The following is a 17,574-nucleotide window of genomic DNA, read 5'->3' on the forward strand; positions in this document are numbered from 1 at the left end:
GTCACAAAGCTGGGCAATGGCAAAGCAGGAATTTGAATCCAGATAGTGTGGCTTCCTACTCTCCTGCTTGTGTTCTCACATTGCACTTATCTTGAGTCATGATTGTATGCTGTGTGGTACCTGTGAACATCCATATACAAGAATAGCATTGTAGAAGTTGGCAAGTACTGGAATGATCCAAATTAGATGCTGGATTTAAAACAATAAATAAAATAGCTACAAAGGACATGTGGGAGTACTTGGGGGAAATTTGAATATGGACTGTATATTAGATGATATTGTAACAATATTAAATGTCTTAGGTGTGATATAAATATGATGATTATGTAAGGGAATGTATTATTCTCAAGACATTTCTTTAGGGTAGAAGTGTCATGGTGTCTGCAAACATTCAGATGTTTCAGGGAAGTATTAAAAGAATGATAAAGCAAATATGGCAAAATGCTAATGATTGGTAAATCTAGGTGAAGAATAAATAGGTGTTTATTGTATCATTATATCCATTGTTTGTATCAATGAGCCATCTCCAAACTTAAAAAGTGATAGTGATAATGATTCTGATTACTATGGTGATGATAATGATGAGGGAAAAGGATAACAGAAATGGGAAGGAGAGAAAGCAAATCAGGTCCAGTTTACACAAGGAAATTATTTTATACTATAGTTTTAACACTGAAAAAAACTATGAACTACATTGTACCATTCCCAGAAATTGTCATATCAACTTTAAAAGCATTGAACATGCAGATTATGGATATTCTGGTACTCAAAATACAACCCTTTCTTTTTAGTTCATCAGCAAATATTTCCTTAGTATCTGCTCTCTGCCTGGCTTATTTTGAGACACAGCACATTTCTTCCAGCTCTAATATTCTATGGTTCTGTGACACTAAGAGTCTAAATACAATAGCTACTGTAGCTCAAGGCCAAGTCACATTGGTTGCTGTCAGCTGGGCATTTCTTAAGCATCAACTTAGTACCTTAGCTCCTGGATTTGAATGTGAAGATTAGTGAGGCACCGAACTCAGAGACACAATAAGCATCCCAGACACTATTGCCAGTAGGAAAAATGAAGGAGCTTAATCTTTAATACATTTTCATGGCCATTATTTCTCTTGAAATTGCTTTCAAAACCCTTTATTTTGCATGGATAGTTCAGGAATCTTCATCCTAACAGCTACCTTTCATTCAGCACCTACTATGGGCCAGGCCTTGTAAATAGGTACTTAACCTACATTATCTGCGATGCTTACAACAACCCATTTGCCCCATGGTCACATAGCTGCTAAATGGCAGAACTGGATTCAGAACAGAGCTCTCTGTTACTTTAAAGCTTGGAGACTTCCTTTTGCACTGTGTTACTAAAACTTAGATTACAGAGAGGGAATCAGGAGAATGTAGCTTGGTTGTTTGCCTTTGTGGTCTGCCAGACTTAGACCCTCTCTGCCAAATTAGAAAGGACAAATAAAATATATTCTTTTTAATGCCCCAATATTATCATTTGTTAGATGGTACTACAATTAAATGTTTGCCTCCACACATTCTTTCCCACAACTTTTCGAGGGTAAGGAAACTGTTGCATTCATCTTTATAGTCTCAATCCCTAATACATAGGTACTCTTCAAATGTTATTGAACTAAATTATTAAATGGGCCAAAGGAAAAACTGGTTATAGTAATAGAAATCAAAACATTTTCTTACTCGTTTTCTGTGGTACTGCTTTCTTCACGAAAGCAGTTTTCTGATTAGTTTGCCATTTCAACTCTTCCAAATTGGTTGATATGCTTAACCCAGTTCTCACTCTTTTGGCCTGTGCTTAATTGAGCTCAGTAAGATAATCAGAAATCTGAGTCTGGAGTCCATTTATCTGTGACTGTAATTTAATCAGATTTATATAGCCTAAATTTACTAGCACTTCCATACTATTGAGTTTTTATATTTTGCTTATTTACTGTTATAAAAGCAGCAGAAAATTTTTTGTTGAAAGCTTATGTCAGAGAAAAGATTATTTTAAAATTATTAGTTTTCCTTTTGAAAGCTACTTTGGGGTACCCACAGCCTGAAGATTCTCTTGTGATACTCTTTTTATCATCTCCTTTCTCACATTCAGTCTAAAGCTTAAAGTGGGAATTTTTTTTTTAAGTGTGTTTTCCTGGCATCTCATGTTTAACAGTGTCAGGGGTTTGTGTCCCTGGAACGAAAACTGTTTCTCCAGAGTCTTTTTTCTCTCAGCTTCCAGTGAAAAGAGGGGCGAGGCGAGCCAGTCGCTTACCACAAAGCAGTGCCACCACAAAGGAAAGATTAAGGGTTTAGAGAGAGGTCAATGTGGGTTTTTCTCTAACTAAACACTTTCCTAAAGTTTCCTTGTGGAAAAATAATGAAGTCATCTCAGAGTTTTTAAAGAATTTTTATTTCTTTTTCACCGTCTGCATTCGCTTGTCTTCTCAGCATGGATGTTTAATCTTCCTAGGCTTTGTGAATTGGCCCAAATGAATAAGTGGTGAGCTGTCTCTCTAGGAGCTAGAGGCTTATTCTAAGGGCCTAATCACTGAGTAAACACATCTTTGCCCTCCCTCTCACAACTGCGATATAATAGTCGAGATTCTAGCACAGTAACCTGGATATTGCAGGGACCAATGCTTTGAAATGCAGAATGGTTGATCCTCCAAAACAGACAGTGCCTGATCTTCGCCTCCCTCTTTCTTCTTTTTTAAATTAAATATTGCCAAAGAGATGCCGTTTTATTGCTTGATATTGTGCATTAGTGCCCTGGATTTCCAAGTTTAGTTTCAGTCAACACTGTCGGCTGCACTTATAGGGAACTCTGCATGTTGGGTTTCTTCGTAGCCTCTTCGGCACATGTGTGTTTGGTTTGGAAGAGCATTTAAATTAAATCAGTGAGATAGCAATGTAAATCACTAATCTCTTTCCCAAAGTCTAAATGTTCCATTGCAGTGTTCTTGAGAGAAATAGGCATTTTAAAGATTTAGCCATTGCCATTGTTTAGTTAGAAATATGCTGATTTAAAAGTGGACAGCTCTCTTGTTCCCACTGTCTCATTAAATGTAGTTGCTGAGATACGATCAAGCTGAATTAGAGGTTGACATCCCTCTGTCTATTCAGTTAGAGAGCTCCTAAGAAGAAGAGCTCTGAATTTGTTAATGGTGCCAGGTTCACGTTACTTTCCCTAAAGCATCAGAATTCTTGATTCATTTACTAAAACTGATTTTACATTGCCATTGCTATTGGGTATCTTTTTTGCCAAGGGGCTGTGGCTTGTATCAGTGTTCTTGTTTCTTTCATCAAACAGGCTGGGACCCATGCTAGTTTAAAGATGCAAAGAAGACTGAAAGAGACCTCATTCTCTCTTTTGAGAAATTTAGTCTAGAGGGGAAACTGGTAAACAGTTATAATACTAATGGAAGGAGATAGAGGCCCAGGAAAGGAAGCTCTTAACTCTGCCTGAGGGAATCACGGAAGGTTTCATAGAGGCATTTGTTTTGAGCCTTATAGGATGAGTAGGAATTTACTAGATAAGTATCTCTCTAACAATGTATCTGATTACAAACTTCCTAGAAGCCTGATACTGTTCTCTGCAGACATCAACATAGATGAAGAAACCCCGAGTCTTTCTTGTTCACCATTTTATTGCCACTGCTTCCTGCTGAGCCTGACACAAAGAGCATTTCAACAAATGCTTGTTGAATGAATGAATAAATGAATTAACACATAGAAGCAGGGTGGGATCAGCTGAGCTACTTATACCCAGGAGTCCTGCCCTTATTCCCATTACAAGCTGTCTCTGAGTCTCAGTCCAAAGCAGTCTGGCATCTTCATGTTATATGAGTGCTTCCATAAGCCTTGACTACAGTGTGGTTGATTTCCCTGCTACCACTGTAGTATCAGAGAAAAAACACTTACTTGGACTTGGAGTTAGACAATCTGGGAGCCAATCCTCGTTGTGTTAGTTAGTAACTATCTGTGACATTTGGGACAAGTCCGCTTTCTAAACCTCAGTTTCCTCATATGCTAATGGGGTTAAGGATGCTATTTTAAAGATTTATTCTGGAAATTAAAGTAGATAATGGTTGTGAAAGTAACAGTGTCTCCTATTCATAGTAGATGCTTTTAGAATCTTAATCTACCTAACTGTGGCTACCCTCATCTATTACGAAATTTACCTTTGAAGAAAATAATTTTAATGATGATTACTATTACTATTATTTGGATTCTTTATCTAGATAATTCCTAACATCAGATTTCATTAGCCTTTCATCAGCATGAGCCTTATATTTTTCTGTAAGTTTCCTTCTTTTGTTCAGAATCCCACACAGCAAATTTTCATTTGCTGTCATCACATTCTTATTTAACTTGAAGGGAAAGATACTAAGCTTCCTTGAAATTTTCCTTTGACAGAATTTCAAAGATTGGTTTGTATGTTGTCTTTACCATAAAATTTTATCTTTCCTTTCCCTGGTAATTGTGAGTATTGTTAAACTCAGCTCTTCTTTGAGGTAATACCAAGAAGTTAGTCAACAATTTAAGCTCTTTAATCATTATAGTCATTGTTGGTAAAGCTAACATGTTGCAAACCATCAATGGCTACTTATAGCCATTGTTTTTATTATACCTATTAACTTGTTCAGTTTCAGTTTTTAGTTTTAATTATTGCATTGAGTATCCAACTGTGACAGAAGACACATTTAAGAGACCAAGTGTCATTTATTGAAAGCAACTTTTATTATGGCAAAAGGGAAAGAATAATTTTCTATATGAAAAGCCACAGTGGACATTTTCTGAAATATAAACTAGAAAGAATGCATGTGAACTGAATATTTTTCTATCTCTTCAAATGGCAATTATATGTTACATGCTGATAAATAAGGGCTTAATATGAGAATACATTAAGGACTTTAAAATTATCTATAGAACAAAAAGAAAACTTCATTTCAGACCTTTTCCTTTCAAATGGAAGAGACTATCCATTGTTCAGATTAAAACCATAAAAAATATGTAAGAGGAATTTTGTCATTCTGTTTTAAAGAATATTTTTTCTCTGTATTGTTGAACAGTTCAAAGTTAATATTTCTCTTTACATATATCTATTAAATGAAAAGAATAGTAAATCCATTTCCTTTAAGCAAAATACAATTCCTTTGCAACTTCATTTGAGATAGGCTTGCACATATCAACAGAAATCTGCAATAGCAGTCTGCAGAATTAGATATAATCATCCCAGCCTTTTTAAAGTGTAAGGAAGTAAAATTTTTTGATATTTTAGATGCTTTAGGAACTCCAAAATGTAAAGTACTCTTTTAGGGAATAGCATTTAATTTTTGTCTTTGCTGTTCATATAGACTAATTATGCCTCTCTAAAATTTAAGAAATCTTACATTAGTGGATATTTTAATTGATCAGATTTTTCTCCTCTTTTCAGAGAAAGCTTCTTGCTATCTACCTCCACCATGATGAAAGTGTGTTAACCAACGTGTTCTGCTCACAAATGCTTTGTGCTGAATCCATTGTTTCTTATCTGAGTCAAAATTTTATAACCTGGGCTTGGGATCTGACAAAGGACTCCAACAGAGCAAGGTAATACTGTTGTTCACAAGTTATAAGTTGGGCTTCTATTAAAAAAAAAATCATTGTGTTTGTCATCATCATAAACATTTTTCATCCTCAGCATTAAACTCTCTACCATTGCATTTCATTAGACAAAAGCTGCTCGTTGCAGCTAACACATGCAGTTATTTGCAATTGTGAAAATATACCTTAACTTATAAAAACTTTTTAAATTCAAGAATAACCTGAAAACAAAAATACATTTCTCATCTTATATTTGCAGTGCAACAGACATTTCTAATATGTTTTTGAACTTTTAGAGAAACCTGATGTTTTTAATGATGTTCAGAAAAGGCAAAACAAGTCTAATATATAATCCTAGTAGTAAGTTTATTTTTTAATAACTTCAGTGAAGAAGGCAGGACTTTCTGCACAAGTCCAGTGGAGTTGGTAATAGCTTAACTCTAGCATATGCTAATTGATGTAATCGCTTTATTGCACACATTCTTTTGCACACAGCCAACAATACATCCATATTCTCAATAGGGAAAAAAAAATTCCTTTCCTAGTTGTCAGGATGAGTTTACTTAGTTTGTTAATCATAGTATCTTCAAGTGATTAACACTTCTTCATATTTTGCCTATTTCAGTTTCCCATCTGAAATATATTTCATCATGTTTAATTACACATGTGGCCATAACATCCCATGATGCTACTTTGGGTGTGTTAACACAATCATAATCACAGGCTGCTGGTTCATGAACAGGGAGATTAAATTAATTCATTTCAAGGCAAGCATATTTTAGTCACCTAATTTAAACGATTATAGAACAATTGGAAACCATCTGATTTGTCTTTTTGTTATTTTATGGCTCACTGAATTTTTGGTCATCATTCAGACTTTGTTTTATTTAATCTGAATCAGAAAAGAACATGATTCTTTCCTTAAATGTGAGGCAAAATAATGTTGAAGCTATTTCATAATCTAATACTTCATTTCTTTAAGCAAATGGTTAGGAAATTTCATGAGATGACTTCGTTTTGCCTTGGAAATATTCCCTGTTATACATAAATAAAGAATCTTTAGCACCTGTATTTGTTTAAATTAAATCAGGTTATTATTCACACTCAGTTAAAGGTGATGAAAAGCAGTGCCAAAAACAGATAAAAATGCCACATCGAAGGTCTTTCATGAGGCAAAATACAGAGACTGGAGACTTGGCTAAATCTTTTGCCATTCACTGGCAGTAAGGAATCTCCTCCTTTCCTTTTATCCACAACTTGATGGAGAAGGAAACACTATTTCTAAACCATCTGTAGTGGCTAAGTTCAGTGGGCTACCTGCTGTTATTTTGTTCTATCCTCCATTTAATTCCTTAGTTCCTTTTATTTTACAATGACAAAAAATTGCAGTGTAGTTTCTTTTGAAAAACAGTGTTTGAGGGTTTTTTTTTTATGATGGCAATCAACAGCCATGTAATTGCTTTGTTATGTTTTACTAAAGAAGTCTGTTAAGTAGCACAACTTTGATACACTAGTAATAAGAGTTTGCAGGTTACAGAGACACCTGTGGTGACCAAAGCGACAGAAGCTGCTTATTAGAAAGAGCCAGTACAGCTGTGTCCTATTAACTCCTTATGACACTTTTTTAAAAACACTAAATAAACGTGTTGTTTAAGGCTTTAGAGTTATTTCTCAATGAACTGCAGGACTGACTATTAAGTATGATAGGATATTTCAATCTACATTTTGAATTAAGCAACTGTCATAAAAATTTGTAAAAGGTAATATTAAAGACTGAAAATAGGAACATCTAGGAATTCAATTTAATAAACATTTATAGGAACCACAAATGGGGCAATAGGGGAATGGAATTATTTCTATAATTTAAGATACTTGGCATCCTTATTCAAAATCTATTAATAGTTCTGTCCATATTACAAATTTAAAAGGTGTTATATTTCTCTATATTAAAGTAACAAAAGATAATTACTGGGTACTGAGTTTAATACCTGGTTGATGAAATAATCTGTAAAACAAACACCCATGACACCAATTTACTTATGTAACAAACCTTCACATGTACCCTCCAAACATAAAAGTTTTTTAAAATGTCAAAAAATTAAAAAGCAAGTAATAAAAAAAAAACAAATAAAATTACATAGCTACTTTTGATCCATCATTATTAGTGTTAAGGCAAATGGGAAAATACACATTTTATAAACACAAGGTGAAAATTCATTAGAATGACATATTCCCAAAAAGGGGATTGACTTTGACATATGAAACTGTAAGATAATTAATTAGGCTGGTTTATTGCTTAAAAAAAGGGTTTAACTTAACCACAATTTTCTTGCCACCTATCATATCACAGATTCATCTAAATAAAATTGTCTAATTGGGTTTCCTACTGTATTATCTTTCTTGGATTTTTACACCATATTTATCCAGAGGTGTTTATCCTAAAAACTGATTGCATCACTCATTAGATGCTTTTAACTTTGAGTAACAAAACCTCAAGCTTTCACTCTCAATTCAGTAGACGACTGCTTGCACTAATATTTATTGATCCATGGGGTACATGTCAAAAGGTGTTATGACATCATTTGCATATGATTAGCAAGCTGAAATGGGGACATATTAATATACGGAAATACAGAAGAGATTTCTAGGCATCACAAGTAAGATTGTTGTTGTGGGCTTCCTTTTAACTGTTATTTCTTTATGATAGATATAAGTTTGGAAATAAATTCCTGGTTAATAGCTTGCCTCGTCCCATATCTGGTTAACCTAGTTCAGACAGGCCATAAAAATTTAGAGAGTCCTGGACCTGTAAGCCATTTGGATGTTTTCATAGTGGTTTCCTAGGACTACCATCTGATATTATAGCTGAGGATGTTGATATCCAAGATGGGAAGAGACTTGCTAAGCAGATATACTTTTGCTTAAGGATTACTCTGATTAAGCCTATAGAGGCATTAGTTCTTCAATCACAGTATACTATGGATCTCTCATTTATGTAGGAGACAAGTGAAGGATATTAAACTAAGTGAATGCTTTGATGAAGTCACCAGAATATGAGTATCACTTGCTATTATAAATTAAATTTCCTAATTTCTCTAACAAATTGGAATAAGAAAAGAAACATTTCTATAGAATGTCATAACCCCTGTGATGTTGATGATTTGGATTTTTACACCTCTTAAATGATTCTAATAACCTTCTTTCTTAGTTGAATACTTAGATTTTCCAGCCCACTGTGTACAAAATATGTTGGAATAATTCTTAGGTTGATCTTAGAACATTCCAAATATGAACTGAGACATGAAACTTTAGCTGTAATGATTAATGTCTGTCGTCTCCCCTGCTAAATTGTGATCTCCTGAAGGGCTTATTCATTTTGTTGGTTTCAGTAAACAAGGCACTTTTTTAAATTCTAGGAAAAAGAAACCCAGAAAGCATTTAGCAAATAAATGTATGCATTTATTTCCATCTAAGAATGTTGCTTATAATTTCAGTATTGCATATCTAAATAGGAGGTTTTTTTCCTTGGAAAATATTGTACAGTCTTTTGGGCCACCATGTCTAGTTGGATTTCAGAGCCATTCTTAAAACAGTGACAGGAAGCCCTTGGTAGTCTTGAGAAGTGCTAAAGGTATAATTTCTTTTTTTTTTTTTTTAAGAGACAAGGTCTCGTTATGTTGCCCTGGCTGGAGTGTGTAATCATAGTGCACTGCAGCCTGAAACTCCTGGCCTCAAGCAATCATCCTGTCTCAGCCTTCTGAGTAGCTGGGACTACAGGTGTGTGATACCATGCCCCGTTCTAATTTCTTAAATATTGGTTTGACCAGTAATTCTGATGGAAATAGTAGGATGTACCTGTAAAAGAAAGAGCTAAAAACAGATAGGTAATAGTAAACAAGAAGATCTTGCAAATCACTTCATAGTTATGCAGGATTGGTTCCAGGACCTCCTGCAGATACCAAAATCCACAGATACTCAAGTCCCTGATAGAAAATGGCATAGTATTTACATATAACCCATGCACATCGTCCCATCTACTTTGAGTCGTCTCTAGATTACTTATAATACCTAATACAATGTAAGCACTATGTAAATAGTTGTTATACTGTATTGTTTAAGTAAAATGACAAGAAAAAAGTGTACATGTTCAGTATAGACACAATTTTTTTCTGAATATTTTTGATACTTGGCTAGTTGAATCAACAGATGCAGAACCCACAGATGCAGAAGACCAACTGTGTTTCTTATGTTTGTTCATTGAGTAAACACTGAATATTTAATATGAACCAGGAATGGTGCTGTCATCTGAGAATGAAAGGTGGAACAAGACACAATCCTAACCCTCAAAACACATATAGTCTAGTAGGCAAAACAGACATAAGAGCTAATATATAATATGAGGTATGTACAAGGTACTTTAGGAGTATAGATGAACTTTATACGGAGTTGCTGTACCCAAGGGGGTCAAAGAGGGACTTGAAAGAGATGATACACATAAAGATGAAGTTAGAACTTTACTCCTTCTATTTAGAGATTTTTATATTACCATAGTAGCATTCCTAGTCTTTTGGGTGGCAGATTTTGCTCTTCTTTACTAAAGGGCATTGGTGTTTAAAGCCTCATAATTACGTATGGGGAACAAAGGGTCAGTGGTTGAAATAATTGAGGAGAGAAGGAATAGAGGGAGCTGGCTAGCTAATATAATCCTCTATAATCTGAACCAGATTGAGAATTAAAGTCAACCAGCCAACATGGACAAATCCAAAGAAGATGTTTTGTTAATGATTCATCCAGCATTGGCATATGTCTACAGGCAGACAGTGAAGCAGGGATAAGATATTCTTTTGGATATGTAACATGTAGAAAACCATCATAGATTTAACTAATAAAAATATTGTTAGTACAATGTATTCTTAATGAATGAGTGCTTAGCTATGAAAGAATAATTTCTTAAAATTCAGGACAGGTATCACTTCTGGGAAGTCTTGCCTCTCCCCATCCTTCTCTTGCCTCAGTCAGGGTTAAAATGCATATTCTGTATGCTCCCATAATATATCTGTACTAACTTGTACTAATAGCACTCATTACATTATATGGTCATTGTCTATCTCCCTGCTAGGTTGTCAGCTCCCTGAGGGAGCTATGTCTGTAATCCCATTGCTTTACACAACTTCCTTCCTTCCTTTCTTCCTTCCTTCCTTCCTTCCTTCCTTCCTTCCTTCCTTCCTTCCGTCCATCCGTCCTAGATGGCGTCTTGCTCTGTCACCAGGCTGGAGTGCGGTGGCGCAATCCAGCTCACTGCAACCTCCACCTCCCGGGTTCAAGTGATTCTTCTGCCTCAGCCTCCCGAGTAGCTGGAACTACAGGTGTGTGCCACCACGCCTGGCTAATTTTTGTATTGTTGGTAGAGATGGGGTTTCACCATATTGGCCAGGCTGGTCTAAAACTCCTGACCTCGTGATCCACCCGCCTCAGCCTCCCAAAGTGCTGGGATTACAGGCATGAGCCCCTGCGCCCGGCCACAACTACCTTTTAAAGAGTAAGTACTATATTGATAATAAATCATCTCTAATAGGCTTATTGAAAAATAGCAAGAGAGTACCAGTTTGAGTAATGGCAAGAATATTGGAAATACAGCTACATTCCTCTAATTGTGTGATCTTCCCCTGTAGCCACTAACGGTACTAATATATGGTACTAAAGCCTTCATTCTCCTTACAGAATGAACTAAAAATGTTCAGATTGGATACTTGATCTTCTGCTGGCATTGTAGGGTCCCAGAATATCATGGTGTACGCTCATGTGCCTCAGGTGCTCCCAGGCCATCTGGAAAGTGGCTTGAATTCCAACCCAGATGAGTTCATCCTGGTTCTAGAGTTTCTTCCCCAGACTTCACCAAACCTCTGTGATACCCCAGAAGTAATTGGCCTCCCAAATTGGGCCATTCTGGGATGGTACTGAACCTTCTACAATGGTGGGAGAACTGATTCAACATGTCCCAGGCCCGGAGTGCTAGAGTGGCTACACGGTGGAAGAGACCAAGCATTCAGGCATGTTCTATTAGAACACCATCAGAATTAACCATAAATAGTACTATGTAAAGCACCAGCATAGTAAGTATTAATCTGTTTCCCTCTATAAAGGCTGTGCCCTCCAAGCTGAGCTGTGGATTCTTAGCTGAAGTTGCTTCATCAAGGAAAGCTACATCACATATGTGACACAATGAACCACCAGTATTAACCAGTAATAAGTGGGTTAGTGGGTATCTCTTGTTCTGAATAGGAGGGTCCACAAAGCAAATATAGGTGCTGGTTTAGATTATCTAATTCTAGAACACTTAGAATCAAACATTGAATTTGACTGGAATAGTGCCAACTGGGTAATCAGCTGGCTATGAGTGCTGGAAAATGAATTGCTTATGTAAGTACCTGAGATGAAAATGTTTTGCACATCAGTGTACATGCTACTAAGTGTTAAATCAGGCATTGCACACTATTTCTAAGCAGTGTTCATAGTAGCTGTAAACAGTTCCCCAGGAGTTGCCAATAGTGCTTGGGTTACACAGGTTGCTTGTAACATACACATAGCATTGTATTAAATTTTGTACACACATTTAATACCAATATTCACAGACAGAATTCTGTGCCTGTCAGTATTAGCTTTTGAACTTAATGCCCTTGGGTGTGGTATTTCAGGTCACTGCAAACTTCCGCTGCTGTGCTGACAGGTACTTGTTAGGCTTAATATTCAAGTGATAGTTTTCCACATTACTTAATCTTTGGCAAGAGTTAATTGACTTAAAGCACTTATTATCAGTAAGCTGTCTTCACATGTACTTTCCATCTCAGTAATTAGCCATATTCACAGTGGCTTACCCTTAATTCCAAACTACTCAGTGGTTCATGCCTGGCTGAAGCCTTGCTGACCATGTTACTCTAACCCTACACTTCCATTTGATCTGGCAAATATAGCTCAGGTGTGGAGTCTGCATGGGAGACACAGGAGTATTAATTTCCAGCTGCTACCCTAGGTACAAATATGGATTCTGCAGAGGTAGCTGATAAAACAGATGAACATGTTGTGGTCAGGGTACTGAGACTTCAGGAGAGCCTTCGTGCCAGATTTCCATATAATTTTCTCCAAACTTCTTTATTCCCTTTATGCAACATTTTCCTTCCAGTACTTTTAAAGGAAGTGTATTGCCATCCTAAACATCCCAGGTCAAGGGCTTAATTAATGCTTTAAAATGAAGGTTCTAAAACACCAGGAGAGTTTGTCACTTTCTCCCTGGTTTGTTTTGTGAAGAGGGAGGAGAGAAGGTGAGGAGGAACCCCTCCTGTTCCATGATTACATCCTACCCACTCATTTTCTCCTTTTCTCTTCTGCTTTTGATTTTTAGTGGCGGTCTTAACAGAATGTCAAGATCAATTTGCAGCATGGTTTAACTCAAGGTTTGCGTTCTGCCAGCAGCAATTGTCCCTGCAAACAATGCCGTGTGTTCTTGTAACTTCAGAAGCTTTTAGAGGGATCATGGCAAGGGCAGCATCTAATGACTTTATTAGTGTAGGGTTTCAAAATGGGCTCAGTAATTGTTCATATCTCTTTGTCAGCAAGTCATAATTACTGCTCAGCATTGTCCAAGGGTACACTTGTGAATAGTTTCCTAATAGTACTGAAAGGAAAAAAGGAAAGGGAGAATGGATAAAAGTGATGGCCTCTTACAATTGAGAATAAGTCAGTCTCTATATAGTTGATGGCTAAACTGTTTATAGTACATTCAACATTCTTAAAACAGATTATCCTTTTTTTTTTTTTTTTTGAGACGGAGTCTCGCTCTGTTGCCTAGGCTGGAGTGCATTGGTGTGATCTTGGCTCACTGCAAACTCCACCTCCTGGGTTCAAGCAATTCTCCTGTCTTAGCCTCCCAAGTAGCTGGGGCTACAGGCGCTTGCCACCATGCCTGGCTAATTTTTGTATTTTTAGTAGAGATGGGGTTTCACCTTGTAGGTCAGGCTGATCTCGAACCCCTGACCTCAGGTGATCCACCTGCATTGGCCTCTCAAAGTGCTGGGATTACAGGCATGAGCCTCCTCGTCCGGCCAAAATAGATTATCCTTTTAAAAATGTTCTTTGAGATAATTTAAAATTACCAATTTTCGAGCCTTTTTAAATCTGATTTGGATACTTCCTACACTCCTACCTAGTACTACAGTTATAACTGCCTGGTTGCACATGCATCATATTTGAATCAAAGCATTTGTTTTTTAAAAAGAGCTCATTTTCCTCTGCACTAATCTAATTAATGCTATTCAGGAAATATGCATTTAACTCAGATACAGTTGTCAATAAATAGCCTATGAAAACTGTTGTTAGAAGCTAAGATACAAAGGTGATATTATTGGCAAGCCATTCCAAAAGAATAACATTTTAAGTTTCTATCACATTCTATTTTTCTCATGCACTAGATCTTTCTTATAAGTCTGTTGGTGTTCTCCTTGGTCATCTCCCAATTACTCTGTGTTTTGAATATTTTTTGAATATTCTAGGTATCTTGATTATGAGAGTCACAGAATTAAAAGAATCATCACTGTCTCAAGATGAAGTTTGAGGTTAATTCCAAACCTTTCCCTGTTTGTGACCTGTTGCTGAATCCTTCCCCATTCTGTAACCCGTCCCCCGACCCCACCAGTGTACTCATGTATAGTTATATGCAAATAGTTACTCCCAATAGCTGGTTATGCTTGTATTTTAGAATATACAGTTTTTATATTGATATAAAACATGAGTAATCTAATGACACATTCCAAAAATAAGATAAATGTCTTATTCTAAAAAGAAGATATTTAGGCTGGATGTGGCAGCTCACACCTGTAATCCCAGTGCTTTGGGAGGCTGAGGCAGGTGGATTGCTTAAGGCAAGGAGTTCAAGACCAGCCTGGCCAACATAGTGAAACCCTGTCTGTACTAAAAATACAAAAACTAGCCTGGCATGGTGGCACATGCCTGTAGTCCCAGCTACTTGGGAGGCTGCTTGAGCCCAGGAGCCAGAGGTTGCAGTGAGCCGAGATTGCACCACTGCACTCCAGCCTGGGCAACAGAGCAAGACCCTGTATCTAAATAAATAAATAAATAAATAAATAAGATATTTATAAAGTGAAATATCTTAAATATATATATGCCATCATGTATTTTGCTTTTCTTCTTGCCTGAAATTAAAAAGGTCTGAAAAGATTTGTTTCCTTAACTGCTCTCATTAATAATTTTTATATTGATGATATTTCGGTAGACCTTTTACTAAATAATATCACCTATGCCATTGAAATTGGTAGCACATTTCTCCTCTTCTATAAATACTGATAGTAAAACAGTCAGAGAAATTATAAAAGAAACATGTTAGTTCAGTGATATAAAACCACATAAGTAATTTGGTTCCTCTGACATATTTTACAGTGTTTGCTTGTCAGTCTACATAGATGCTAAAAGATATTTTAAAGCCCAACAATCTTAATGTTCTAATCTGCCAAATATACCACCAAAAAAAGCAAAGTTTCTGTTAGTCTGGAATTGGAGAGTAAGGTGGAATCCTGTTTCTGATGTGTTCAGGTAATTATTAAAGAATAGATTGGGTGTCCTTAAGCATATGTTTGTGTCTCTCTACTTAATAGCATTAGGGTAATAGAGGAGTGACAGATAGTTTTGTATTATTCAAAACAGAGTTAACTATAAAGACTTTTTAAAAGCTGTTTGACAGTTTATCTACTGTTGGCTAACTCAGTCTGTAGCTACAGCAACAATTTAAGAATCCTAAATAGATTGCTTTCATGTGCTTTTCTTCCCCTCAATACATGATCAGCACCAAGAAAGTCCTTTTCAGCAAATACTTTTCTACACACCTCAGCTAAGGAAGGAATGAGGCAAGGTTATGTGAAAAATTAAAAAGCCTTGATTGCCATACCTCAAATCTGAGAAATTACATAGCCTAGTCCCAGTAATAAATGAGCTACTGGATTCTCTGAGCAGCTCTCAAATAATTTACTGTCTCAGCAACAAATTTTATTATGTGGCTATTAGGAAAGCTATGTATTAACTTGTTAGTTCTTGAAGCAGACTTGTACACATTAAAATGTGTCAGTTGCTGTTCTTAAAGAAAACTGATTTTCTATTTTATTTTATTTTATATTATTTTATTTTATATTTGAGACAGGGGTCTTGCTCTGGTGCCCAGGCTGGAATGCAGTGGCACAGTTTCAACTTACTGCAGCCTCAACCTGCTAGGCTCAAGCAGTCCTCCCACCTCAGCCTCCCAAGTGGCTGGGACTGCAGGTGCACGCCACTACATCCAGCTAATTTTTGTATCTTTTTGTAGACACGGGGTCTCACCATGTTGCCAAGGCTGGTCTCAAATTCCTGAGCTCATGCAATCTGTCCACCTCAGCCTCCCAAAGTGCTGGGATTACAGGCATAAGCCACTCTGCCTGGCCAATTTTCTTTTTAAATTTCAATAGATTTAGGGGTACAAGTGGTTTTTAGTTACATGGATGAACTGTATAGTGGTGAAATCTGAGTTTTTAGCATACCTGTCTTTCAAGTAGTGTACATTGTACCCAATAGGTAATTTTTCATTCCTTACCTCCTTCCTACTTTCCCCCTTCTGAGTCTTCAGTGTCCCTTATACCTCTCTATAGGCCCCTGCATAACCATAGTTAGCTTCCACTTCTAAGTGAGAACATGATGACCTCCAGTTTCATCCAGGTTGTTGCAGAAGACCCTATTCTTTTTTTTTTTTTTTTGGAGATGGAGTCTCGCTCTTTCGCCCAGGCTGGAGTGCAGTGGCGCGATCTTGGCTCACTGCAAGCTCTGCCTCCTGGGTTGACGCCAGTCTCCTGCCTCAGCCTCCCGAGTAGCTGGGACTACAGGCGCCCGCCACCAAGCCCAGCTAATTTTTTGTGTATTTTTAGTAGAGACGGGGTTTCACTGAAGACCTTATTCTTTTTTATAGCTGAGTTGTATTCCATTATATATACACACACCGTATATATACACACCATATACATAATATATACACATACCATATATATACACCATGTATATATACACACACCTAATTTTATATATATATATGTATACATACCACATTTTCTTTATCCACTCATTGGTTAATGGGTACTTGAAGTTGATTCCCTATCTTTGCCATTGTGAATTGTGCTGCAATAAACATATGCATGCAGGTATCTTTTTGATATAATGACTTTTTTTCCTTTGGGTACTCAGTAGTGGGATTGCTGAATCAAATGGTAGATCTACTTTTAGTTCTTGGAGGAATCTGAATACTGTTTTTCATAGAGGTTGTACTAATTTACATTCCCACCAACAGTGTATAAGAGTTCCTTTTTACTGCATCTGTGTCAACATCTATTATTTTTTGACTTTTTAATAATGGCTGTTCTGCTGTTCTTACTGGTGTAAGGTGGTATCTCGTGGTTTTAATTTGCATTTCCCTGATGATTAGTGATATTGAGCATTATTTCATGTTTGTTGGCCATTTGTATATCTTCTTTTGAAAAATGTCTGTTCATGTTGTTTCCCCACTTTTTAATGGGATTATTTGTTTTTTTCTGACTGATTTGTTTGAGTTCCTTGTAGATTCTTGATAGTAATCCTTTGTCGGATGTATTTTCTCCCATTCTTTTGCTATGCAGAAGCTTTTTGGAAGCTTTGGGTTTTATTTTGGGGGGTGTGTGTGTGTGTGTCAGAGTCCTGGGGGGTGTGTGTGTGTGTGTGTCAGGGTCCTGGTGTGTGTGTGTGTGTGTGTGTGTGTGTCTCGCTCTGTCACCTGGGCTGGAATGCAGTGGCACGATCTCGACTCACTGCAGCCTTGACCACCTGGGCTCAAGTGATCCTCTCACTTCAGCCTCCTGACTGAAGTAGCTGGGACTACAGGCTCATGCCGCCTTGCCCAGCTATTATTATTTTTTTTTTGTAGAGACA

At 36.8% G+C, this 17,574-nt stretch overlaps 1 protein-coding gene across 4 annotated transcripts in view; it reads left to right on the forward strand.

Moving 5' to 3' along the window:
• Window positions 1-17,574, forward strand: part of FAF1 (Fas associated factor 1) — a 520,728-nt gene that overhangs the window by 389,337 nt on the left and 113,817 nt on the right. For all 4 annotated transcript variants that reach the window (XM_001137725.6, XM_054666796.2, XM_063780489.1 and 1 more), the window contains one exon: window positions 5,438-5,592. In XM_001137725.6, the coding sequence (XP_001137725.1) occupies window positions 5,438-5,592 (155 nt within the window). The remainder of the gene's footprint in view (window positions 1-5,437; window positions 5,593-17,574) is intronic.

This window comes from Pan troglodytes, chromosome 1 (assembly GCF_028858775.2).
Source record: "Pan troglodytes isolate AG18354 chromosome 1, NHGRI_mPanTro3-v2.0_pri, whole genome shotgun sequence".
NCBI lineage: Eukaryota > Metazoa > Chordata > Mammalia > Primates > Hominidae > Pan > Pan troglodytes.